The sequence below is a fragment of the Mixophyes fleayi genome, chromosome 11 (assembly GCF_038048845.1).
Source record: "Mixophyes fleayi isolate aMixFle1 chromosome 11, aMixFle1.hap1, whole genome shotgun sequence".
Taxonomy (NCBI): Eukaryota; Metazoa; Chordata; class Amphibia; order Anura; family Limnodynastidae; genus Mixophyes; species Mixophyes fleayi.
The window spans coordinates 52532922-52560415 of record NC_134412.1 but is presented as its reverse complement, the minus strand read 5'-3'; the positions used below and the strand labels follow the sequence as shown (position 1 = coordinate 52560415).

The 27494-nt window shown below is 39.8% G+C and overlaps 1 protein-coding gene across 7 annotated transcripts in view; it reads right to left on the bottom strand.

Moving 5' to 3' along the window:
• Positions 1 to 338: 338 nt before the first annotated feature.
• The window catches only part of GRIK4 (glutamate ionotropic receptor kainate type subunit 4), a 341881-nt gene continuing 314725 nt past the window's right edge, over positions 339 to 27494 (bottom strand). For 6 of the 7 annotated variants that reach the window (XM_075191032.1, XM_075191031.1, XM_075191036.1 and 3 more), the window contains 3 exons: positions 22809 to 22937; positions 15226 to 15344; positions 339 to 1674 (listed from right to left, as the gene is read on the bottom strand). In XM_075191032.1, the coding sequence (XP_075047133.1) occupies positions 1312 to 1674; positions 15226 to 15344; positions 22809 to 22937 (611 nt within the window). In that variant the 3' untranslated portion in view covers positions 339 to 1311. The other variant, XM_075191037.1, reaches the window with a different exon arrangement.

The window sequence follows — 27494 nt, the reverse complement described above, 5'->3', positions numbered from 1 at the left end:
ATTTGTTTGGAGGAGCACTATTTATTTTATTTCATTTATTTATAAACACTAGAAAGGTACATGCTGATGATCATTATCAGCCATATGTATCTTACACCCGGGTTGAGCACCCACAAAAGATACACATGCTGACATGCATATCTGTGGCCTCTACATAGGCAGCAAGTACGTGAACATGCCTTAGCTGTACTTGGCCTATATTGAAACGCCTCTTCCCTACCCCCATTCCGCTACTGTAATATTTGTTGTTGTTGAAATTGTTGTATTGCTGTTTTAGTGGTCCCAACATTATCTTTTAGGGCAGTGTATGAATGCATAGTACAAAAAAAACACAGGCATATTAAGAATGGTTATCTTTATTTTACAGAAATTGCATAGAATTGTAGTTTTCATCAAAAATATCCCTAAGGTTCTTTCATACACAGCTTTTATGGACTCCTGGAAAAGATAGATTTTTACAGTAAGGGGTACATTTACTAAAGTTTAATTTATGAAAATCAAACTATTTTCATTGATTTCACTAGAATGATTTAACTACAGTTGTTCTACACATCTCACCACTGTAGCACACGTCCAAAACAGCTGTTTCTGACATTATTCTGGCACATGTGAATGCTATTTTGCAGCAAATTAGAAAAATTGTGTCTTTTTCACAAACCATCATTTAGTAAATGTAGCTCTTTTTTTGTTACGTAACGACAAAGCTCTATATTTACATGAATGAATGAGTATTTATATCCCATGACAACATTTTTTTTTTTTGTGTTGCCAAGAGATATGGGGCTTGACTTTCTCTACAAAACATGAATACTGGCATAACACAACCTTCAAAGACACACACAAAGCCATGGTCAAAGATTCTCCATTGATTAACACATCAAAACTGTTTCCTGTTCATAAATAGAGGACAATCTTTTTCTCACCAGTACTGAATTATTATTTTAGACAAATGTTTTTCTTTATAACTACAGACATTTTGGATATTCAAATAAGAAAAGCTTCTAAGCATTTGTGACTTATATAAAGGAAGACAATGACCCTCAAAATCCAAGAAAACGATACATTAAGCAGAGTCCAATATTAGTTTTGATAAAAACCATCAGTTTTATGGTATCAGGATCTTGAATACCAGCTCAAAACACACAGATTTATTGTGGGAAATTTTATTTTTATACTGTGGATATTCCACTAATATGATTTTATTCTAGCTGTAAAAAGTTTAATTTTACAATTTTATGATTTCTAATAAAAAAAACAAAAAAAAAAAACAGTACTAGAGGTTTTGCTTCTTCCATAAATGTCATAGCTATCTTACTCCGGCTCACTACTGTTTGTAGTCTTCTCCCACAAACTCTCCTCACTTTGTGCTGGAGATCCCACAGTTGGGCGTACTCTTAGACCCTGGAAGCGGCGACACTCCGGACATACTCGAATATGTGTACACTCTCTGGCTACTAGAGCTGCTTCTTGTGCTAGTCTCTGTGCCAGTGGGTCAGGGCCATTACCCCCACACAGTTTACCATTGCTGAGAATGCTAGTACTGCGTCCTCTCTTTTCATCCTGAATTACAGATCTGGCACGTATGATACCCCCACGCTTCCGTCGTGGCAAAAAACTGTCCTTGCAGAGAATAATATTGCTCAACTCTGTCACCATTTCTTTGCACACAGAAACCTAGAAAAGAATCACAAGCAATGATTGAACATTGAGTATGGACTTAGAGTAGGTTTTATCTTGACATGAGGTATATTAAATCATCGGCATACTTAGCTACCCTCATTGACGCTTCCCATTTCAGTAGTGGTTATCTTTAGGGACTCCCTAGTACACACAGAAATGGAATGATGTATACAGCTGTATACAGTTATGAGACCTGTTATCAAGGATGCTTGGGATATGTATTTCTCCTGATAAAGGTAAAAACATGGTGTCAGGTCCCCAGTTGTTCTTATCAAGAACATTTTTTTTTTTTTACCTATGAATGTCGCACAATTAGAGTATCCTTACAGACAGAATGATTTTAATGGTTTGTCTAAGCTTGAAACAAGCTGCTGCAATGAGAGGGTAGCAACCCTCCTCTTATACAAAATATCCAAAATAAACCAAAGATGCAGCGCTATGAAACTCACTATTGCCCAGAAGATACAATCAAAAAATATTCCTTTACAGTCACCAATTGATAAAAACACAATATTTATGAATGAGATCTGTACAGCGCTGCAGAATTAGTGGCGTTATATAAATAGCTGATGACGATGAAAGGTGATAATAAACACATATATACTCTGACTCAATGCAAAATCTGTTGGAAGACAGGTTAGTTGTTCTTATAACCAAATGTATTCCAGAATAGTTTTCACACTGCTAGTTCTTCACTCCCCAGCGTCCAGGTCCTTACACCATCAGTCATGTGTATAAAAAGAATGGGAAAGAAAACCAGTTAAAATTAAACTGTATTTTACTGTACATACTAAGTAATATCTGACTAACAATATAAAACAATCCAGTGCACTTAGATAATAACTCATATAGTCAGAAGTACCAAAGTCATTGACAAAAAATGTTCGAATGAGGTTGTTGGAACACATGGCAACTTCTGGATTCCGTATTCACACATTTGGGGTAAATGTATGAACATGCGGGTTCTTCAACACCCGCGTGTTCAGCGTGTTCGGCGATTAAATTTCAAGCGGCGCTGCATTGTAAAGGGAAGTTTCCCTTTACAATGCAGCGCCACTTGAAATTTAATCGCCAAACACGCTGAACACGCGGGTGTTGAAGAACCCGCATGTTCATACATTTACCCCATGGTCCTGGAATTTGGCACTTCTGACTAAGTGCACTCAATTGTATTATATTGTAAGACATTTATTACATTGTATGTGTAATAAAATAACTGGTTTTATTTCCCCTACTTTTTATATAGTTATACAATTTGAAGCACCATGCCTAAAATATCCTAAAAAGCATTTTCTTCACCCTCCCTATGACATATCTAAATTGTTTAGCAGAGCTCCTAATATTAACTATAAAATGAAACACTAAGGGGTAAATTTATTAACTGCGGGTTTGAAAAGAGATGTTGACTATAGCAACCAATCAAATTCTAGCTGTTATTTTGTAGAATGTACTAAATAAATGATAACTAGAATCTAATTGGTTGGTATAGGCAACATCTCCACTTTTTTAAACCCACAGCTTGATAAATTTACCCTTAAGTGTCTGATTCATATCTGAACAAAACCTGCACGTAAGTTGCGTTTTTAAAAAGCATGCAACTTTAGAGTAGTTCCAGCCGTATTCATATCCAAGCGTATCTCAAGAATTGATTTGAATCAGGTTGGAAGTACGGTCTGCCTGAACAGTACGTACTGTACAAATACACGTTAACAGACTGCAGGATATGCACATGTGTATGTACAATAAAAGTGTATGTCAGAACGTATAAAAATGTTATGTTAACAAAAAATTTAAAAAATGTTAACAGTATAATCATTTATATAAATATTTCATTACATAAAATTTCAATGCGTACACACAATGTGAACAACACGCAATGTGTTTTTATAGCATATTTTAGTTGCATAGTTGGTGTGTGATAGCTAATGACGCATAACGTTTAATTTTTAAATCAGACAGTGTGTCTCACCCAAATGTATCTTTACAATCCACAGTAAAAACTATAAAATCTAGCGAACAAGAAAGCAAGAGTGTATATCGAAAACTTGGAAACAAAAACTAAATTGAGTTAAATCATCCAACAGGGCATAAAGCAAAATGATAAAGAAAGAAAATCTTTAAATACATTCCTAAAGTTGTTTTACACTCCAAATTTTTAAAACATATAAAACCATGTAATGAAACATTTTATTTCCAGAATCGACTGTAATCAAGGTGCATTCATGTGAGTAATAACATCTTTAAGGCGAATATGTTACAGAAACATATGTCCTAAAAACACAGGAAAATATCACTGTTACACACTGTCTGTCATGATGATTGAATATGAGACTGATTCAGTCTCTAATGTGTCGACAACAGCAATTTTAATGAGGGACATAAGTATACCAGGAAGTGTCAAAACAAGTGCTTGTTTAGCGTATAAGATATCCGTATTATTGAGAGTGCCTCTGTGACCTGGACACAGTTCTTTAAGTAGTCATAACTGCCAATTCACAATCCAGATGGCTTATGCAGGCTTCCACAAAAGTGCAGGATAGGTCCAAGGGTCTTCTGCTATTGCACTTCTCTGTAAAGATTGCTACTGCAGTTTTTTAAGAAGTCAAGCCCAGTAAGTTAAAGCGGCCACTTGGACAGGAAAAGTAACCACCTGGCACGTTTCTCTGGGCCAGCTCCAGTTTCATCAGAGGATATTTCAAAATATTAGATGCATTTAGTATTTAACCAAGCTCAAACCTATCAGACTGAAGAATAATTATCTCTCCGGATTATCACATCACACATATGTTTAAATTAACTTTAGGAACATTTGTATACTTGCGTCCTCTAAATTATATCATCCTGTTACCTCATCTGTTTTTTCAAAACCCGAATCACATATATAAAGATATTAATTTATATATATATATATATATATATATATATATATGTATTGAAAAACACGCCAAACTGCCTTTACATAGGTTTTGCTGAACCACTTTGCTGTTTATTTTCTTAATAGGTATTACGGAGACCTGGTGGGATGATACACATGACTGGGCAGTCAACTTGGAAGGCTATACTCTCTTCAGAAGGGATAGGATATATAAAAGGGGAGGAATATGTCTTTATATTAAGCCAGAGTTAAAACCAAGTATTCAGGGAGCCATTTACGAGAATAATACAGGTGATAATACAGAGGCATTGTGGGTGAAAATATCCAGTGGAGGAAAAAGTTCAGAGAAGTTGCTGATAGGGTAATGCTATAACCCACCAGATATTAGTATGATTGAGGAAGCCCAACTTCTACAGCAAATTGAAAAGGCTACACAACTAGGTCAAGTTTTAATTATGGGGATTTTAATTATCCGGACATTGATTGGAGTACAGCTAGGGGAAATTGGTTTCAGAGCACGTTAAAAGACCATTACATGTCCCATTTATTAAAGGAACCAATTAGAAACCGGACTATACTGGACCTAGTAATAACAAATAATTTAGGCGTAATATCAAATACTCAAGTAAGGGAACACTTGGGAAACAGTGATCATATTAGGGTCTCATTTGAAATTAGTTTCCAAAAGCAACAGTATAAGGGATCAACTAGGACTTTAAACTTTAGAAAGGCAAATTTTAATATGCTAAAGGAGTCTATAAGGTGCATAGACTGGGATACAGTTTTTAAAGGAAAAAATACGGAAGAAAAGTGGGTTGTCTTTAAAATGTTGGAAACATACACGTCTAAGTTCATTCCTATGGGAAATAAATGTAAAAGAATTACATCTAAACCAATGTGGCTAAATAAAAATGTAAAGGAAGAAATGCAAAGGAAGAATCATGCATTTAAATTGTTTAAGCCTGAAGGGTCTGAGGAGTCCTTCTGTAGATACAAGAAATGTAATAAAACATGCAAAAAGGAAATTAGATTGGCTAAGTTAGAAAATGAAAAACAATTTGCAAAAGAAATTAAGACAAACCCCAAAACGTTTTTTAAGTATATAAATTGCAAAAGGATTAAAAAAAATTATATAGGACACCGAAGAAGTGAGATGGGTGAATTGATAAATAATACTAAGTAAAAAGCAGAGGTATTAAACACTTTCGTTTCTTCAGTATTTACTGGAGAGGAACAAATGGTAGGAATAATACATAAAAATGGAAATTAAACGGTACCATTAATTAATACTTGGCTGACAAAGGAGGAATTCCAAAGGCAACTGAAGAATATTAAGATAAATAAAGCTCCAGGTCCAGATGGCATACACCCAAGGGTTCTTATGGAGCTAAACGCAGAAATAGCTAGACTTATTCTTAATTTTGATAGATTCAATCTCATTAGACTCAGTACCAAGGGATTGGTGATTAGCAGATGTGGTGCCGTTGTTTAAAAAGCGGAAGAGATCACAACAAGGGAATTATAGACCTGTAAGCCTGACATCAATAGTGGGGAAACTAATGGAAGGTATATTAAGGGATAGTATTCAGGATTACTTGGTGCACAATAAGATTAATAGTGGGAATCAGCATGGATTTGTAAGGGATAGGTCATGTCAAACTAATCTAATTAGTTCTACGAGGAAGTTAGTGGGAACTTAGACCAGGGCAGCAGAGTGGATGTGGTCTACTTAGATTTTGCAAAGGCCTTTGATACAGTACCACACAAGTGTAATTTTGCCACTGTATAAAACGTTGGTAAGACCTCATCTTGCATATGGAGTACATTTCTGGGCACCACTCTATAAAAAACATATTTTGGAACTAGAAAGGGTTCAGAGAAGGGTGACAAAATTGATAAAGGGTATGGAGTCATTAAGTTATGAGGAAGGGTTAGCCAGTTTAGGCATGTATACTTTAGAAAGGCGTCTAGGGGAGAAATGATTACTATGCACAAATACATTAAGGGTCAATTCAGAGAACTTTTAAGGGAACCTTTTACCCTAAGGACTATACACAGGACATGCGGTCACCCCCTAAGGTTAGAGGCGAGGAAGTTTCACAACCAGCAAAGGAAGGGGTTCTTTATAGTAAGGCCAGTCAAGATATGGAATTTACTGCCAGGGAAGGTTGTGATGACAGATTCAATGGATATGTTTAAGAAAGGGTTAGATACATTTTTAGCGGAAAAGTGTATCCAGGGATACGACCGTTAATTAAAATGAAGGATAGTAATATTGGGTCTAAAGGGATTTTTCCCAATTGAAACGGATTGGCGGTTCCTTAATCTGGATCAATTTTAAATATAAGTGAAGGATTGCAGGAGAGCCAAAATAGGTTGAACTTGATGGACTGGTGTCTTTTTTCAACCTCATCAACTATGTTACTATGTTCTTGTCAGGATGGATAAAACAGCCTTTGTAGTGTCTTCAGCAATCACACTAAACATATTTTGTGCAGACTTAACCCTCTCTGCATTCTCAGCCTGCAGCTCCCCAGGCAAACCACCAGTCTCTCCTTTAAAAGTGTGCGGCAAACTGTCCCTTATTGCCACATACCCCTCCCCTTAGCTTCATCAACCTAAGTGAAACAGATTCCGGGGGGAGTGCAAAACTGCCTTTTTGTTACATCCCTTTCCTTTTGCTTCATCAACCCAATTGATTCGGATACCGGGGGAGGCACATTTTTATGGGAGTAGGCATCCGCATTTTTAAACCTAGGTCATGGTCTATGCCTTCTCAGAGTGGTATGCCCAGGAATAAGAGAGAAAGCATCCCTGTTTTGAATCATTGTCTCTTCCACCTGTTGCCTTCGAGGCAGTGTTAAGGAAGTCTTAACAGGTATATTACCACCTTCTGTCCTAGCAGCTATCAACAAAGACAGAGGACTCTCCTTATGCTAGGTTTTTAGTAAACCAACATGATAAACTTGTAGTTTTTGACTTCTACCCAACTGGATGATTCTATAACTCATTGGGTCAACTGCCTTTATGACCTCATAAGGTCCCTTCCCTTGTGGGAGTATGAACTAAAACTGTCACCTGGGTTGAAAACATGAACTGCTGCCAACGTGTCATAATGCTTTTTCTGATGGTCCTGGCCATTGTTGTTTCCCTGGGGAACCTATTTGTCTCTTCTTTCTATGCAAGAATGGGATCCTGTAATCAGGTTTTGGAGAGATATTTTTACACTCTGGGCAGGATAAATAATATATTTTTAGAGCCCTATGTATACCTGGCCAGTAACAGCATAGTATTACTCTTTCCCGAGTCTTATCCTCTCCCAAATGACCCCCAGGAAGATTTGTGTGTGTGGCTGTCAATACTAAAGATACGTATGAACCTGTGGTATTACCAGCTGTTCAACTTTTCTTTCCTGATCAACCACTCCCAATACAACAAATCCCCTTTAATAAATAAATACGGTACACGTTCTGCCGGCCTGGCAGCTTTCACCACATCATTAACTTTCACCACATATTTAAATGCACTTTCTAGGGTAGCATCATTACATTTATCCCTAGCAAAGTCCTTTAATAAAATGAGCCTTGGAATTGGGGACCAGTCTTCAGCTTCCTCTAGCGACCCCAAAGTCTCTATGTCAGTGTCACTGGCAAATGATTGGCTCAATTTCCCCTTTTGTTTCCTTGGGTGAGACTTGGGACAAGTAGTGGTCATGGACCTGCATTCAGAATCCTTCAACGGCAGTTCTGTTGTCTCTTTTCCCAAGCCCAGTGAGAGTTGGACAGGTTCCTTTAAGATTGAACTTTCGGCTGGTTTATCAGTTGCCGACATGTCCAGCCGGATCCAATCACTAAGAACCTCCTGGAACATGGGAAAGTCTCGCCCCAGGACAAGGGGGTACGATAGCTTTGGGACTATGGTAGCTACTACCTCAACCATTTAGCCTTTTAGGGTAATTGGAAGGAGAGTCTGCTCGTATTCTTAGTAGCTCCATGAGTGCACAGCACCCTCATTTTCGGTAACCTTGCAGACACCTCTTTTGGAACCATTGAACTAGAGACTAATGTCAACTCACTTCCTGAATCCACCAGAGCCAAAACAACATGCCGATTCACCAGGACAATCACTCGAAATGATGATGGACTTCCCATGGTGGGGGCATGGCGCAGCAACTAGGAAAGGCTGATCCCACTAGTAGCACCCATCTCTGTAAGCCCTTATCCAGCCCCCGGACACAATAGTAATTTGCTAGTATCTCCACCATACGGCCAGGTGAATTGGTATTTGCCTGCAACCAACTCTTTATCACTTTAGAAAGTTCAGCCAGCTGTGAGCGAACCGCTTTTCCTGGGAGATAACACCAGTCATGGCAGCGCTGAACTCTACCCGCTCCAGTCACACCTATCCAGGCCAAAATCTGAGCCTATACTTGCTGATAAACAGCAGCCTGCTCATCAGACAAATCAACATATGCACGCTGAGCTTCACTGCTCAAATATGGTGTCAGTTTTTCCGACCAGATTCCTGGCAGCCATTTAAGTCTTCTGGTCGACTTTCTCAAAAGCTAAGAGATATGCCTCCACATCATCTGAGGCGGTCATTTTCTGCAAGACAGATACCTCAGACACATCATGCACCTGCCTCACTTGAGCTAGTTCTTTACGCAGGAGCTTTGTATTTTCTATCTGGGCTTCTGCAACATGCAACATTTGGGCCTGTTGTGCTTGTTGCATAGTGGCTACATCCAGCAATGCCCTCTGCTGCTCCTGCTGCATAGTGGCCCCATTCACCAAAGGCCTCAAGAGTTCCTCCATATTGCTGTTTTGGCATAAAGGAAAAATTTAATTTTGCTTCCCTAAGCATAAATTAAACAGTTTTGTTTGTGGAAAAGGCTGTATGTCACTTGTAGTTCACACTCACAACCATCAAACAATTTTATACATCTACTTTGTGATTAAGGTTTGAATCATCTATGCATTACTCACATTTGCAGCAAAGATTTTTGTAGTAAACAGTTTTACACATTTGCTTTGTGATTAAGGTTTGTGTCTGCTATGCATTCTTCAAATTTGCAAATATCTTTATAGAAAACAATTTTTCCACTTATGGCAATCCCAAAAAAACTTCATGCATTTGCTTTTGTGTTTAAAGATTGCAACATTGTTGCATTTTCTCAGATATGCAGCAAATAAACATTTGTAATAAGCAGCTTTTTGCACTACTTGTAATCAACAAAAAAATATGCATTTACTTTTGTGTTTGAGGATTGCAATACCTTTGCATGCGGCAAATATATTTCTAGTAAGGAGGTTTTACATAACTCACCACCCTGGATTTGTTGACTTGGGGGACATTAAGATCTAGCTGTCCTTTTGCACATCCCATCATGACACCACTTGAGAAAAGCACGCCAAACAAATTGCCTTTACACAGGTTTTGCTGAACTATAGTTTTGTGTGTGTGTCCCTTACCAGTGTGTGGAAAGCTGCCTCTATTGCCACTAATAAATATATATATATATAGATATTTTTTTTTTATATTTTAAATATACATTTCTTTTATATATATTTTCTATATTGCATGTCTTGTGTTTTTATCAGGAGACAGAATAACCACTTGCCATATCATTCATAACTAATAGATTCGCCATCCACAGTGACCCAAAAAAAAACATACAACCATATCAGATTTGTATTACACTTAATAATGTAGTAATTTAATTATTCTTAATAATAATAATAATAATAATAATAATAATAATATAAACAGTGAAAATACTGAAGATAGTAAAATATATCTCGACTGCACTTCAAACCACAGGTCCCCATCACCCTTATATTTCAACCACTGTGCTCTCTATATAGTTTTTTAGGTATATGAATAATTTTAAGCTATGTCATAAATAAATTTCAAATTGTATTAAACAATGATACCAAAATCAGAGTAACTAAACCTAAATTTCATATTAAGGGTCCCCATCCAGAGTATAACTAAGGAGATCTAAGTTTAGCGTCTTAAATTTAGACCAGCAAACTCGTCATATACTAGTTATGGCATATGAGTTATCCCACTTATTTTCTCAATAAGACATATGAACTAGACATTCTAATAGCTTAGTGTAAAATCTAGAGAAAACGTAAGACATTGCTCTCAGGGTTACATAACTATACGTATGAATAGTTTCAAGATTATAAAGGCAGAATAATTTTTCCTTGCTGTTCCACATTGATTTTTCTATCGAAATGGGTTATATATCCCTTGGTGCTACTTATAGGTTTCACATGACTTAACAGTGGAACAAAGATGCTTCATATATTTATATTTTTCTAGAGTAGAAAGCCATTTTTATATCATAACATACATATACTGGTTTATAAATGCTATTGAGCTTAATAGTCTCAATATTGAATTCAATGGCTCTGCCAGGAACAGGAAACCCGGATGGAAGGTCCAGTATGCCTCCTTCTGGCACAATCTCCTGGCTCTATCACCCCCTTAGTGTTTATTTTATACTCTCAATTATTCTGACTGAAATGTTTGTCACACCACCATTAGAACATGTTAGACAGTGTCTGGAGACACTGTGTAATTCTAATTTCTTTAAAATATTCCACCTATTTTCTAGGAAGCAAGTGTTGAGTGTAGGTGTCGTTCTTCCACATTTACAGTTATTCAGATAAATTACAAATGGTGTTTATTGATAAAACTTTCACAGTGAAATGTTTTCTTTAGTTACAGATGACTCAATTCAATCATAACTCTTGTGTTATATAAATCTACAAGTGATACAGTCATTCCTTGAATTTGAAACAATCCTTTGGTTTCTGTGGTAACCATGATAGTGTTAGGACTGACTGCAGTACCTCTATGCTACCAGAGGTGCTGCTATTTTGCCATTGAGCAGTTTCACCTCAAAGCAGGCATTAATCTGCTCCTGTTAATTACACACAACTGCCTCACTGACTATTTATGACTGTTCCTCACCATGTACATTGCTATTTAATGATTGTTTTTCCTTGGACTTCATGCAAAGCTACATTCTGTTCCTGTGAATCCTTGGTCCTGGCTCTTTTCCATTGTTCAGCTAAGTTACCTGTACCTGCTGTTCAGTTTTAATTTACAATTTACTTGTACCCAGCCACATCCAGATGTTATTCTGATCCTGTCTTGTGCTTTGGACATACTGCAAACCTACATTCTGTTCCTGTGTATCCCTTGTCCTGGCTATTTACCATTGTACCTGCTGTTTAGTATAAATGAACTACTTACCTGTTATCCAGCAACACCTGGATGTTTGTTTATTATACCCAGGTTTACCTGATCTGTGTTTTTCCTGCATTACCTGGATTGAGTTCTTGCTACAATAAAATAGTTTTATGTTTTCAGCATACTCTTGGCTCCATGGCTGTTATTACAAGGATCTAGTTATTGAAACAGAATTGTAGCAGATAAATGTTCAACCCCACTCTTCATAGCAGACACTTTTGATTTATTAACAAACAAACTAAGGGCCAATTTTTCTTTATTGTTGTTTGCGCTTCTAAACATCACCACCATTTCTATGGGTTAAAAAGGCTTCAATACTCCATGTAATTTCAGCAAATAAGTACCGTATATACTCGAGTATAAGCCTAGTTTTTCAGCACATTTTTTGTGCTGAAAAAGTCCCCCCTCGGCTTATACTCGAGTGAGCTAGGTGAGCGGCATCCCTAGTGGGGAGAGAAGCGGGCAAGGTGGGTGGAGAAGGTGCGGCCTGTGCAGAGTGACCTCTAACATCACGTCACACTGCACAGAGCCACGTCGGGAACACTCTCAGACGCTGCCCGGCATTAGACTGCACATATGCAGCGGTTCTCTTGGGTCCCGTTGCAGACTGCTGTTCCTGATTGTCTGCGACTTGGGCTCCGGGTGCTGCTGGGAAATGTCCATCTTTCACTGAAACCTCGGCAACTCTTGCGGCTTCCAGATAGACCCAAAAGGGGAGTGCAGTGCCTGGGACGCATCATCCTCTAGTCCCCAAGCACGGAGTGCTTACTTATAAGGGGGGTTTGGTTTAAACAATCTTTATTCATTCACACTTTTCAATTGCAAACTATGAATCCAAATAAAACAGATAATGGTAATGTAAATCCATAAATTGCAGTCCCTTTACTCTAGTTTTACTGAGAGAGAACCATCTCTAAACTTAGGAATTGTTCTGTAATTCCTTTATAAAGTGTCTTCCTGTGTTCTCATAATAACGTCCCCTCTTTATGTATGATGTCCAGAAACTATTAAGGGCAGAATTCTGTAAGCTGTCATGGAGGCATTTATCAGGTTTAGAGAACTTGTAGCACCTGCTGTTGTACAAGTTTCAGCCTGTGGCAGCTTCTTATGGTCCAGAAGAACTGGAGAGCTGAAGGTAGCCCAAACCTGGAACATAGGCTACAGCTCATTGATTAGCAAATTGGCATAATAATATATAAAGTTGGACAGTATAAAAACATCTATATAAAGTCATCAAAATGGAACTGTTAATTCTATTTTTATTTTTGAAATTTACCAGTAGCTGCTGCATTTCCCACCCTAGGCTTATACTCGAGTCAATAAGTTTTCCTAGTTTTTTGAGGTAAAATTGGGTGCCTCGGCTTATATTCGGGTCGACTTATACTCGAGTATATACGGTAAATAAATCTGATGGACTCCAATATGAACTCCCAATGAGCCTGAGTCATTAAGGAGAGTAAGGCAAAAAAAAAAAAAAGGAGTACATTTTCTCCCGGACGAACCATGTTACAATTCAAGGAGTGTAAATTAGTTTATTATTTTGCATGTAAAGAAAATACTGGCTGCTTTTTTATATAACACACACATACTTGATAGCTTTATTTTTACACTGAAATTTAAAGTTGATATAGGACATGCCCTATCCAAACTATAAATTTGTCCTCACATTTTAAATTTACCTCCCCCTCCAATGCAACATGGTTTTGCCAAAGTGCAGAGTTACTCTTTCTTTCTTTTTTTTTTTGCTTTCCTTTCCTTAATGACTCCATCTCACCATCCTGGTTTAGAAAACAATCAACCACTTTTATCCCATCTTCATGTGGGATATTACTATAGAAAGATTCCGAATCACTCATCAAAAAGAAATGACTCTCCTTCCAACCAATCATATGTAAAATTTGGGTAGTATCCCTAATGTAAGAGCAAAGAGAAACAACATGAGCTCTAAAAAAAAAAGAAAAAAAAAAAGAGTACAATATTTGAGTGATTACTGGTTCCCACAGTATGATTGTCATATTACTTACTTTGATAGTGTGGACTCAAACTTTGCTTGTTAGTCTCAACTATATAGTTACTCTGACTGCGTCTCGTAAAAATTGAAAGAGCTAAATGATCACTTTACTCCTAGATGAAAGTCATCTTTGTAATGTTTGAATTTTCTATCCTTATTGTTGATCAAAGTTTTTTAAACTGTTCAATCCTCACATTAATATTATCGCTCCCTATAAAACCTGTGTTCACCACAAAAGACTTGAGTGCTTTGAAAACCACCTACTTTTGTTCAGTGATCATCTTAACCTTCTATTCTCTATAGGTAGTCAAAAGCCTCATCAGTGAGAAAGAGCACATATCCAAAAAGGCAGTAGCGATCTTCAGAGGAGAGCAGTAGCGGAGGTGCCTTGGATTACACACTTTTGTGAAAGCCTGCATTTGCTATCTGGATTGATGCTCACTTAATAATACGAAGATATCATATTCCAAAGAAGTGGGTTTTTTTACTCTGCCTGATACAACTTATGGTTCATGCAAAACACTCATTCAAATTGCTGTTGACACGTTAGAGACCGAGTCAGTCTCATATTCCAATCATTGTGACGATATTACTTTTGAATAGTGAAGGTTTGACAGTGATATTTCCCTGTGTATGAAGTATTGCTATAAATATGTTGATGTAACTCACATGAAAGCACCTTGATAACAGCCTATCCTGGAAATTAATTGGTTTATGATTTGATTTTATATGTTAATATATTTTAGTGTAAAGCAACCCTAAGAATGTATTTAAGGTTTTTTTACTTAATCATTTTTATTATGTCCCATGAGATTATTTAGCTCAGTTTAGTATTCTTTTCCAAGTTTTGGATACACACTCTGTGCTTCCTTTCTCTAGGTATTTTGAAATTTACACCTGCCCTATAGTGGTTACAAAACACATGGTTGAAAACAAACGTATTTACGTTTAACACAGGACTTGAATCGGCTGCATCTGTGTTGAAACATTCTTGCTGCATAGACAGGTCTACGTCAGTCCATCCCTTCCCTCCCCATTCCACCTCTCAAATTGTAAACAGTCGTAAGTGTAAGTTAAGTGTGGAAATGAATTACATACAATTGCATTCATTGGTGTAATGTCCTTTCTGGTCATCCGGAGATATATTTCACGCAAGATACTTTAATTATCTTAATTATTATGGCGTTTTCTTACAAATGGGTTTCAGAACCCCATATATAGCCTACTTATCTGTAAACACACTTTACATATTTAATGTGTAGGGTTGTAAAGTATCCTAAAGATCAGAAATAAAATCTTTCCTTGCTCTTACTCATATTTTTCATGCATTTCAATTCAATGCAGTTGACCACATAGAAACTGCATGTGGGATTTATAAAGAGTCTCATTTCACCTCAGATTCCTCAGCATTGCGTAAGGTCCACAGGAACTCCAACATGGCCATGAAAATAGCCACTATTAGGCCACAGATTAGCACAACAAAGATACCTCCGATGTTTTCCATACCCAAACCTGGGAAAAAAATGATGATATTAACATTTCATTTTTCAAACTTGCTCTATTGGTTGTAAACCCCCCCCCCCCCCCCCCACCCCGATCCTGTGAAGCAAATAGGGCTTTAGTGTGAATGTTCCAGTCATCCTACATTTAGGGTCTCTATTAGGTGTGAGCAAAAATTAATTAAGATTTTAACCTGGAATATCCTGCAGAGGAACTTCGTGCAAGGTTTCGACAGGACTTCGATTTTAATTTAGTCTGACCCTATGTCCCCTAGGTAATGGGGAGGGACTACACCCTATCTGTTTCACAGAATGTTTTTTGAACTGCTTTCTGACATGGTGGTCCACTAACAAAAATAGAGGCATGGCAGTTATTTTTGATGCTTGCCAGTAATACATGATTTTGCCAAACAGTTTTATTGCTTGTGGACAAACTGACAGATATTTTCGCTTATGTGACTGACGACCAATTAAGATGTATTTGATCTGATCCACCAAGTTATTCACAAATTTGATCAGTTTGGAAGTTTTGGACGGTAAATTATCAAAGTGTTGTAATAGTGTCATCAAAATTGAAATCATCAATGTAACAAAGCATGCAGTTTAATTTAGCATATACATTTTCTGCATGTGTTGGTGATATTATCACTCAATGTTCAGTCAGTTTACAATTCAGTTCACAGATCTAATCATTCAGTCAGATGATATGGCTGTGTTTCTACTTAGTCCCACACAGTTGGCATTCAAGAAATACATAGAAGAAAAAGTATGAAACACCTGGCAGAATGCATAGATATGACATTACAATAAATGAGACAAGCAATCATTCAATAGAAAATAGTAACAATGTCAAAAACTAGAAAAAAAAAAAATATACACAAGACAATTTATATATTAAATTTATATATTAATCTCTTCATTGAGCTAGAGAGGTGAAGTGCACAGTGGCCTGAAGACACATACATAGGTGCCTGGGGAAGCTCATTGTGGCTCAGGAGAGCTGAGCTAATGAGAGCTCTCTAAGGACTTTTATATTAATATCACAATATTGTTGTTGGTATGCAGATTTAGCAGCTTACATGAGAGGCAAGAAGTAAGATTTGTTGTTTGCTTAACAGCAGTTTTCATGTTTTTGGTATTGGTCCAAACTGAAGAAACCTAATAATATTGCTAGCAAAATCTACCTAACTATGCCAAGCACATGTACCACAGCTTCAGATGTTGGTTATGAAAATGTGATGTGGAATTCCACTATACATACTGAGACTATGCCCTCGTGGGGTGGGGTAGGCTTTTCCAATAGTGATATGTCTGACACTATTTAGTGTGACATGAAAATTTTGAAGCCTAACAGGACGACATGCCAGAAATACTGACTTACCATCACACACACATATAACATTTGCGACAGGGCTTCAATAAACTGCGGCTACAGAAAAGGGCGACAGTTGAAATTGTGGTCACTTCAAAACGTGACTCTGATATTTCTATTTTTAAAGTAGCAATGCATGGACCCAGCACTTGACCCTAATAATAACCCTAACCCTAATCCTAACCCTGAGATTAAATTATACTGCGCTGGGTCTGTGAATTGCCGCTTTAAAACTGGAAGTGTCAGAGTCGCGTTATGAAGTGATGTCAATTTCAACTGTCGCCCTTTTCTGTAGTTGCAGTTTATTGAAGCCCTGTCAGAAATGTTGTGTGTGTGTGTGTGTGTGTGTGTGTGATGGTAAGTCTGTATTTCTGGCACGTCGCCGTAAGGCTTCGGAATTTTCATGTTGCTCTAAACAGTATTGGCGATATCAGTATAGGAATAGTGATTACAAGGGCCGCCATCAGGGGGGTACGGGGAGTACTGTTGTACCGGGCCCGGGCTCACCAGGGGGCCCGGTACAACAGCTCAGCAAAGACTTACCTGGGGCCCGCCGCTGGTCTCCGCTATTCTGTCTTCAGCCTGGCTGTCACCGTGACAGCCAGGTACCAGGATCCGATCGCAGGGGTGGAGGAATCATTCCCCCTGCGATCATGTGTTCGGTCACAGGCAGAGCACATGATCGCAGGGGGAATGAATCCTCCACCCCTGAGATCGGATCCTGGTGCCTGGCTGTCACGGTGACAGCAAGGCTGAAGACAGAATAGCGGAGACCAGCGGCGGGCCCCAGGTAAGTATGTGTTGCTCATGGGGGGGCGCTCATGGGGGGGGGGGGGGCCCGGGTGGCACGGGGGCCCGTACTGGGCCAGATTTTTTCTGAAGGCGGTACTGGTGACTACCACCACCCTTATTAGATAAAATGTAAAGTAATTGCTCCCATAAAAAAGATTATCTGTTACTTGATGAAACTTAGGGGCCTGATCCATTAAGGATCTTAACTGAAGAAACTTCTTATTTAAGTCTCCTGGACAAAACCATGTTACAATGCAAGGGGTACAAATTAGTATTCTGTTTAGCACATAAGTTAAATACTGACTGTTTTTTCATGTAGCACACAAATGCTTATTTGTACACTGAAATTTAAAGTTGATATTTGTGTGCTACATGAAAAAACAGTCAGTATTTAACTTATGTGCAAAACAGAATACTAATTTGTACCCCTTGCATTGTAACATGGTTTTATCCAGGAGACTTAAACAAGAAGTTTCTTAAGTTAAGATCCTTAATGAATCAGGCCCTAGGAGTGGCTGCTGATCCTCAGTTAAATGGATGCTCTATAGAGACATGTCTTGTGCGGTCTTCTGGGTAGATTGAAGCCTCTGAATAGGTTATAGGGCATCAAATAAGGATCTGAACAGATATAAAAGGACTATGCCAGCAGACTTATTAATAAAATGCATCACAGTCAGTGCAGATCAGCAGGAGTAGATATGGCAGGTTTCTCTCTACATCGCAGTACGTTAATGTGGCATACTAGTGGCTTGAATAATACAGGAAAAGAAATAGGTGAGGTAATCCTGTCATTTTAACCTTCTATATCTCAAATACAGATTATAATTAGGGATGTGCACCGGACACTTTTCGTGTTTTGGGTTCTGATTACCTTAAGGTTTTGGGTTCTAATGGGTTTTGCCAAAACACCCCCCTCAAGGTTTTGGGTTCTGTTTTTTTTTTAAAAAAGCATAAAAACTACTAAAATTCTGTTTTTTGGTTTGTTTTCACTCCTATGCTATTATTAACCTCAATAACATTCATTTTCACTCATTTCCAGTCTATTCTGAACACCTCACACCTCACAATATTGTTTTTAGGCCAAAAGGTTGCACCGAGGTAGCTGGATGACTAAGCTAAGCGACACAAGTGGGCGGCACAAACACGTGGCCCATCTAGGAGTGGCACTGCAGTGGCAGACAGGATGGCAATTTGAAAAACTAGGCCCCAAAGAGCACATAATGCCAAAAAAAGAGGTGCAAGATACAATTGTCCTTGGGCCCTCCCACCCACCCTTATGTTGGTGAAATAGGACATGCGCACTTTAAGAAAGCAATCATTTCAGCGACAGGGCCTACCAAACTACTGTGGCTGAAATGATTGGTTTGTTTGGGCCCCCACAAAAAAAAAGCAATTCATCTCTCCCTGTACAAAGTAAACTGGCTCTACTGAGGCAAGATGTCGTCCTCATCCTCATCCTCTGATTCCTCGCCCCCTTCAGTGTGTACTTCCTCATCTTCACACATTATCAATTCGTCCCCGCTGGACTCCACAATCAGGTCCCTCTGTAGTCTCTGGAGACCATTGCTGGTCTTCATTGAAGAATTGATAATTAATTTTGATGAACATCATCTTCTCCACATTTTGCGGAAGCAACCTCCTTCGCCGCTCACTGATCAGGTTCCCCGCTGCACTAAAAACTCTTTCCGAGTACACACTGGAGGGGGGACAACTCAGGTAAAATAGAGCCAGTTTGTACAGGGGCTTCCAAACTGCCTTTTTTTCCTGCGAGTACAAGTAAGGACTGTCTGACATGTCTACTTGGATGCTGTCAGCAAAGTAATCCTCCACCATTTTTTCAATGGTGACAGCATCCAATGCAGTGACAGTAGACATGTCAGCAATTGTTGGCAGGTCCTTCAGTCCGGACTAGATGTTCTCTGCATCCCCGCCAGCGGGTCGTTTATGAAATCTCAGCTGTTTCCTCGCAGTCACAGGTGTGGAAGAAAATGAAGGAGGAGCTGTTGCCATATCACGGTCCTCTTCAGATGACAATCTCCTGATCAGCAGGTCTTTGCACCGCTGTAGACTTGTGTCCGCCGGAAACAGAGACACAACATACGCTTTAAACCGAGAATCGAGCACGGTGGCCAGAATGTATTCCTCTGACTTTAAAAGACTGACCACCCTCGGATCCTGGCAAAGCGTATGAAGGGCTTCATCCACAAGAGCTACATGCTTGGTGGAATCGCAATGCTTTACAAGCTCCTCCCTCACTTTCTCCAGCTGCTTCTGCAACAGCCTGATCAGGGGAATGACCTGACTCAAGCTGGCAGTGTCGGAACTGACTTCTCGTGTGGCAAGTTCAAACAGCTGGAGAACCTTGCACAACACGGAAATCAGTCTCCACTGCGCTTGACTCAGGCTCATCCCCACTCCTTTGCCTATGTCGTAGGTGGCTGTGTAGGCTTGAATGGCCTTTTGCTGCTCCTCTATCCTCTGCAGCATATAGAGGGTGGAGTTCCAGCGCGTCACAACCTCTTGTTTGAGGTGATGGCAGGGCAGGTTCAGGCTTGTTTGATGGTGCTCCAGTCTTCGGTAGGCAGTGGCAGAATGGCGAAAGTGTCCCGCAATTTTGCTGGCCACCGCAAGCATATCCTGCACACCCCTGTCACTTTTAAGATAATGCTGCACCACCAAATTTATTGTGTGGGCAAAACATGGCACGTGCTGGAAATTGCCCATATGTAATGCCCGCACAATGTTACTGGCGTTGTCCGACACCACAAATCCCCAGAAGAGTGTAAGTGGGGTAAGCCACTGCGAGATGATTTCCCTCAGTTTCTGTAAGAGGTTGTCGGCATTGTGCCTCTTACTGAAACCGGTGATACACAACGTTGCCTGCCTTGGAACGAGCAGGCGTTTCGGAGATGCTGCTACTGATGCTGCTGCTGCTGTTGCTGCAGAAGGCGATGCATCTACCCAGTGGGCTGTCACAGTCATATAGTCCTTAGTTTGCCCTGAACCACTTGTCCACATGTCCGTGGTTAAGTGGACAGTGGGTACAACCGCATTTTTCAGAGCACTGAGGACACTTTTTCGTACTTCTCTGTACATCCCGGGTATCGCCTGCCTAGTGAAGTGGAATCTAGAAGGGATTTGGTACCGGGGACACAATACCTCCATCAACCTTCTAAATCCCACTCCACTGATGGCGGACACCGGACGCACGTCTAACACCAACATAGCTGTCAAGGCTGCAGTTATCCGCTTTGCTATAGGATGACTGCTGTCGTACTTCGTGCTCATGGCAAACGACTGTTGTACGGTTAATTGCTTAGTGAAAGACGTAGCGGTCTTACGACTTCCCCTCTGGTAAGATGACCGACTCCCAGCAGCAACAGCAGCAGCGGCAGTAGCAGGCGTACCGCTGCAGGATCCTCCGGAAGAATCCCGGATTGAAGAGGACTCAGTCATGCCGGTGATATGGCCTGCAGGACTATCTCCGATCCAGATTGAGGAGGAAATTGACGAGGAGGGTGTTGCTGGTGTGGATACAATGGCACCAAGGGATTTAGGTGTCCCTGGACTGCTGACGGTCCTAGCCACAGTTCCTGAACTAAACACAGATTTATGAAGGTTCTTCAGGTGACGTATAAGGGAGGATGTCCCTAGGTGGCCAAGATCCTTACCCCTGCTTATTGCAGCTTTACATAAGGTACATATGGCAATACATTTGTTGTCCAGATTGGGATAGAAATAATTCCAGACCGAAGAGGTGGATTTATTGGTCTTCTGGCCAGGCATGACGATGGGCTTTTTTTCATCCCATGGATAACAACTGTTTCCCCCCCTGGTGCCTCATTTAAGTAAACCACATCAGCATCCTCCTCGTCAAGTTCCTCCTCAGCGTCAGCTATATCAATATCCTCCTCCTGGTGTACAACATTGACACCTTCATTATACAAATCTGTAACTGCACTGTGGGTGATCCTTCCAGCATATGCAGAGGGCATGCTGCAAATGGTGGAAGGAGCCACCTCTTCCCGTACAGTGATGGAAGGTCAGGCTTTGCAACCACCAACACCCTTGGACTCGCCTTGGGGATTTGTGATGCCATGTCTTTAGAAGGCAGAGTTGTTTGCTGTGTTGTTGATGACAGCTTAACTCTCTTAAATTTTTTAGAGGGGGGGAGGAGGAGGGCTTAGATTGTTGTGTGAAGCTGAATCACTAGTCATGAACACGGGCCAGGGCCTAAGCCGTTCCTTGTCACTCCGTGTCGTAAATGGCATATTGGCAAGTTTACATTTCTCCTCAGATGATTTTAATTTCTTTTTTTTTCATCATTTTAGTGACCTTTGGCTTTTTGGACTTTACATGCCCTCTACTATGACATTGGGCATCGGCCTTGGCAGACGACATTGATGGCATTTCATCGTCTATGTCATGACTAGTGGCAGCAGCTTCAGCATTAGGAGGAAGTGGTTCTTGATCTTTCCCTACTTTATCCTCCAAATGTTTGTACTCCATTATATGCAGCACAAGAGAGCGTACCCCTAAACCACACACACCCGGCAAAGGCTTTAAAAATTATATGCAGCACAGGACAGTACCATTGGACTTATACTGCAGGATCAGTGAACTTAGTTATATAGCAGTACCTCTGGACTTATACTGCAGGATCAGTGAACTTAGTTATATAGCAGTACTACTGGACTTATACTGCAGGATCAGTGAACTTATATAGCAGTACCACTGGACTGTACACAGGACACCACCACTGGACTGAGCAGGACAGAGTACAGGACAGCACCACTGGACTGAGCAGGAGAGCACCACTGGACTGAGCAGGACAGAGCACAGGACACCACCACTGGACTGAGCAGGACAGAGCACAGGACAGCAACACTGGAATGAGCAGGACAGAGGACACCGCTAACACAACCTCCCTCTTCCCTAAACAATGCCTGAGTGAAGATGGCGGCGGCAAGTGGGGACTAATATGAATCCGGATCTCGCGAGATCCGACGGCGGGATTATGACATTTTGCCTCGTTTTGAGTTTTGCGATCGGCAGGAATACCCGAACAGTGCTCGGATTAGGCTCGGATCGGCACTGTTCGGGGGTGTTCTGATTTCTAAAATCTGAGCCCGCTCATCCCTAATTATAATTAACTTAACTAAATAAATTTAATCGTGGTGGTTTCTCTTAAAAATGTTATTGATTACTGGAAAAATAAAAGTACAAGCCCTTAAGTTATATATAAATCAGTTTAACTGAAAACTTAATATAAAAGGCTAGAAAGGGTAAAACTCATTTGAAAAGCACATTTACCTTTTGCTCTGTGGTCTTCCTCTTTTGGACATTTACCTCCATCCCACCATTTTCGCTTTAGGTCCTCAAGGCAATTGTTCTCTTGAAGCTGCAAGATTGCCAAATCAAATTCATCTCGGAAACTGGAGCCTGCAGCAAAGTCATTTAGTTAGTTCACACTTAACTATTTACAGATGACAAATGTTACAAGAGTTATTTATGAACCTGCAAAAACAATAGCTACACGTGACCACTAGAGCAGCAATAGAGCAATTGTGGAAACAACCATCTCCCCCTACCATCAGGGCCGTCTTTTCCATTGAGCACAATGGGCAGGTACCCAGGGGCCCTGCAGTCCAGGGGGGCCCATCGGAGGCAGCACAAAAAACAAAAAAACCTGAAAAAAAAGAAGAAAATACTTACCTTGATGTCAGCTGGCGGTCCGGCTCCCTCCCTGGTCTCCTCCTCCGTGCGGCGATGGCAGTGCATGTCGGGCGTGACGTCATCACGCCCGCCCGACATCCATTGCGGAGCGACGGAGGAGGAGACCAGGGAGGGAGCCGGATCGCCAGCTGACAGCAGGGTAAGTATTCTCTTCTTCTATTTTTTCAGGTTTTTTTTTTGTGCTGACTCCGACGGGCCCCCTGGGCTGCAGGGCCCATATATATAGCCACTTTTTTTTTATATATATATACATATGTATATATAGGGGCCCCGGTGCACTGCTTTGCCCGGGGGCCCAAAAGGTTGTTAAGAGGGCCCTGCCTACCATTCACAAAGTCATTGCGAAAATCCATTTTAGTTTCCTTATGGAGACACTAGACGCCCCATACTCTATAGCGTCATCTTCTCCAATAGTCAAGTGGATGTTTTGGCACGTGTTCACAACTGATGGAAAAGGATCCAGGCTCATACATTTATTTGGAGGTACCTAGTTCCCCTTCCACCTAGCTAGTTATCTCACCTTAGTTTGTTAATTGAGCCCTCATTGTCATGCTATCTTCAGACCCCTCCAATGCAAATTTTTTTTGAGTATGCACTGTTTAGTGGCTAGATGTTTATTGTACTTGTTGTTATGTCTGCTTCCCACTGTGTAGCTGACACTCAATTTTTTCCCTTCTTTCTTTCTGTATCCCCTCCCCACATGCTTATAAAATTGTAATAAAAACTATTAATGGAAAACTATTAATGGAAACTATTAATGGAAAAAAACAGTGATTTTCTTTTTTTGTGATGTCAAGATGCTTTTTTGAGTGTGATTGCATCCATTTTTATAGCTAAACGCATAGCTTAGGATATTAAGATAGCAAATTTGGGGAATGTAATATTTCTCCTTCTGCTTGGAGGTGCTGGCCCAATCACGACGTTCCACGCTGAACAGGGGCTAGGTGCAGTAAGGTGCCTCATACTTTGCACAAAAGCAGACATGATATTTCATGTCGCGGGACAAGATACTGAAATGAGCTTTGAGGGCAGCTGAGTGTGCATTAAAAGAGGCATTGTCAGTTTAGCATGTAGCTACAGAGCCTTATCATTGACATTTTGCACTATGATGAAGCATTTCATGTGAGAAAATACGTCTATTTGCACACAAAACCCATTCAAATAAAAACATTAGAATGTAGAAAAGTGACACATTAAAAAAGCCACCAAGTCCTCCCTTGATTTATTTAAGGCATGAACAAGACTACAGCAGTATGTTAGGAGAAAAATAAAAAAACTTGAAAACAATTAAATAGGTGATAAAAAAAAAGTGATTGTAAACACATTTGTAGAGTGATATACTGGCATGAGCAGCCCTTTAAAAGGCTAGACATCTAAAAAACAGATTGGAGTGTACATCAGTGTATACACACTGTTGTCAAACACATGTATTTGCACAAAAATATATATGGCGAGTGTCTGAATTTTTTTTGCAATCACTAAAGAAAGAAAGTGATTTGCAAACAAAATAGAAAAGAAATAAGCCCGCTCTCGGTTAAGGCCATGCTGTCCAGGATACCGATTAAATGGCAATATAAATGTCCTAAATTCAAATGTGCTAACAACAAATGTGTTTCTTGCTTGTATCCCTGTAGGGCATTTATATTGCCGTAAGCAGTCTGTGGGAAAGATGCAATATTGATTTTACGAAAAAAAGACTTTGACATTTTAAATTTACCCTGCAAAGTCCCCAAATATTGACAACTTAAAAAAACCCGTAGTTTAAAACATTTACCCCCATGAGTGGAGAACTCAGGACTGTGAGCTGACAATAAACCTGGAACCCACACACAGATTCACAGAACTGCAAATGAGACCTAGAGACTCAGAGCTAGCCCCACCTACAATGCTGATGATACCAGACGAACCCACACTATTATGGAATGGGAGTGCTGAAGGAAACCCAGAGGTGTTTGGCAGAATGGAAGATAATAATGTCTTCAGGAGTCTGCTGAGAGATGCAGAATTCTTATAGAGAAACTTCGATAAGTGTAGAGTTCTTGCTGAGAAATTAACACTTGGTAAAAGTAGAGTACTTGCTGAGATATAAGTACTTAGGCAAATGCAGAGTAGGTTAGTAAGAGCGCTAGAAACAACTGAAGCCTGGAGCCAGGGAACTATCCTCAGGAGAATGTGAGTTGTTCTCGCAATGAGATGAACTCAGGAGCTGGTCTAAATAGGGTGTTCTCAGTGCCTATTAGCTGCTCAGGTCATGTGAATGCAGCTGCTAGAGTCTGGTTGGAATGAGGAGATCACATGGCATAATCCAATATGGCTGCACCCATGCAGCAAAACAGACAAAAAGTGTTTTTTGTTTTTTTTTACAAATGCTGATACAGTGCTCAGGAATGCCGCAGTTGACCAGGAAAGAACCTGCTGGCTGTGAGATGACACCGAAAGACATGGTAAGTGTGACTAAGACTCCGATGAGTATGTTTTGTTTTTTGTTTTGTTTGTTTTTTTACTATTATGTACACTATCTACATGTCCAAGTGGGCCCTGACTGCCAGAGCAGGCCAATGCTTGAAGTTTTACAAATGGCAGCATGCCAGAGCAGTTAAAGGCTGCCAGGGCTTCTTGGGAATTGTAGCCCACAAACGAACTTTGATTTGATTAAATTTCTCACATTAAACTATTTCTCTGGCACCTACTATCCAAAGGGTGCCAGGATGAGGCCAGGACTGGTTTTCAGTCAGTGGTGTCAAGTGCATATTTCTTGTTGGCTTGATTCATCTCAAGAGATGTCCCACTCTTAAGATATGTACAACTCAATATACATGTCAGGCCGCAATTTTACACTAATGTTAGACCGAAAAATTGCGTCCTATTCTAAATTAGTTCACCTTCTGACTCCTTGTGTCTGGAGAGATTGAACGGGGAAGGGAAAGGGAGTACACCGGGATGCAGACACGCCCATCAGGAATTGTATCTCTTGCAGGTACTGGAGGGCTGTTGCAATGATATGCAATGACTATGATGTCTAGCAGCAGCACTAGATAGTATCATCTGATTTGGTTGTTTATATCTTGACCTCTCCAGCTGATAGGATTTAATGTCAGGATTGTCTATTCACACTAAATCATTTACATTTCTATTTGGAGAACTGCAAAAAAGAAGATACCTATTTCATTTAAAGAGGAAAACTATTTAGTGTAACTTAATATAATTTCATTTGTATTTTGCATTTAATTACATTTTATATTGAAAATGTGACTCGTTTATCAATAACTGTCACAACACTACTCTCTCTGACACTTTATTACATTATTCTATATGTATACTATTGTGGATCATAAGTATACATTCTTGTATGGTTGATGTCTGTCACATTGGTTTGAGATGCCTTATGTGCATAAATGCATTTCTTCTTGTGCATTTCTTTTCCTGCGTACATTCCGGGCACAAATGTATCCAACCCTATATGATACCATATTGTGTTTCATTTTATCATTCTTAATACAATAAACACACTACAACCCCCTGGTTACCTTTTATGTAAACTCCTAAAACCATTGGGAATCTCTTTTTTGAAGTAGTGAAAGTGGTAAAAAAAATTAAAAAGTCATAATGGACTTCGAACACTACTAGTTTCGGAGTTGCAACACTGTTTGAAGATTAACTCTACTAACCTGATGAGCCAATACCCGCTCAGGGCAGATTTACCACGCTGGCCGCTTCTGTTTGACTGTGCACACTAATCTAAATCAGACCCATAGGGGGGAATTCAATTCTGCCACGAGTAATGCGGCACTAAATCTATTACAGTTAATTCAGTAATTTTATCCCTGATCTGGAGCCGCGAGCAAAAACCAGCATTAAAGATTACCGTATTAACTGTAATTATGTTCACTATTACTGTAATATCAGTAATAGTGCGCAGACCGTGTTACTTTTTACAGTAACGCGGCCAATTGAATTATCCCCATAGTGTATATAATTGTACTTTCTTTGTAAAAAAAAAAAAATATTTTATGTATATACTGTTACTAACATTTAACAGCTTACTAACATTTTTAATATGGTGTTTGCTCTTTTTATTTGCAAGGGGACATTTTAATCAATTAGGCTACGCGTGGTGTCTCATTACAGTACCGCAACATGAAATCCGTACAGCAACATGAAAGTGTCATTACGGTACTGTAGCGCGGAAATCCGCAATGTTGCGGTAGTGGAACCCGTACAGCCGCGTGTAATTGTGGTCGCGAATGCTATTTGAATGTGCCC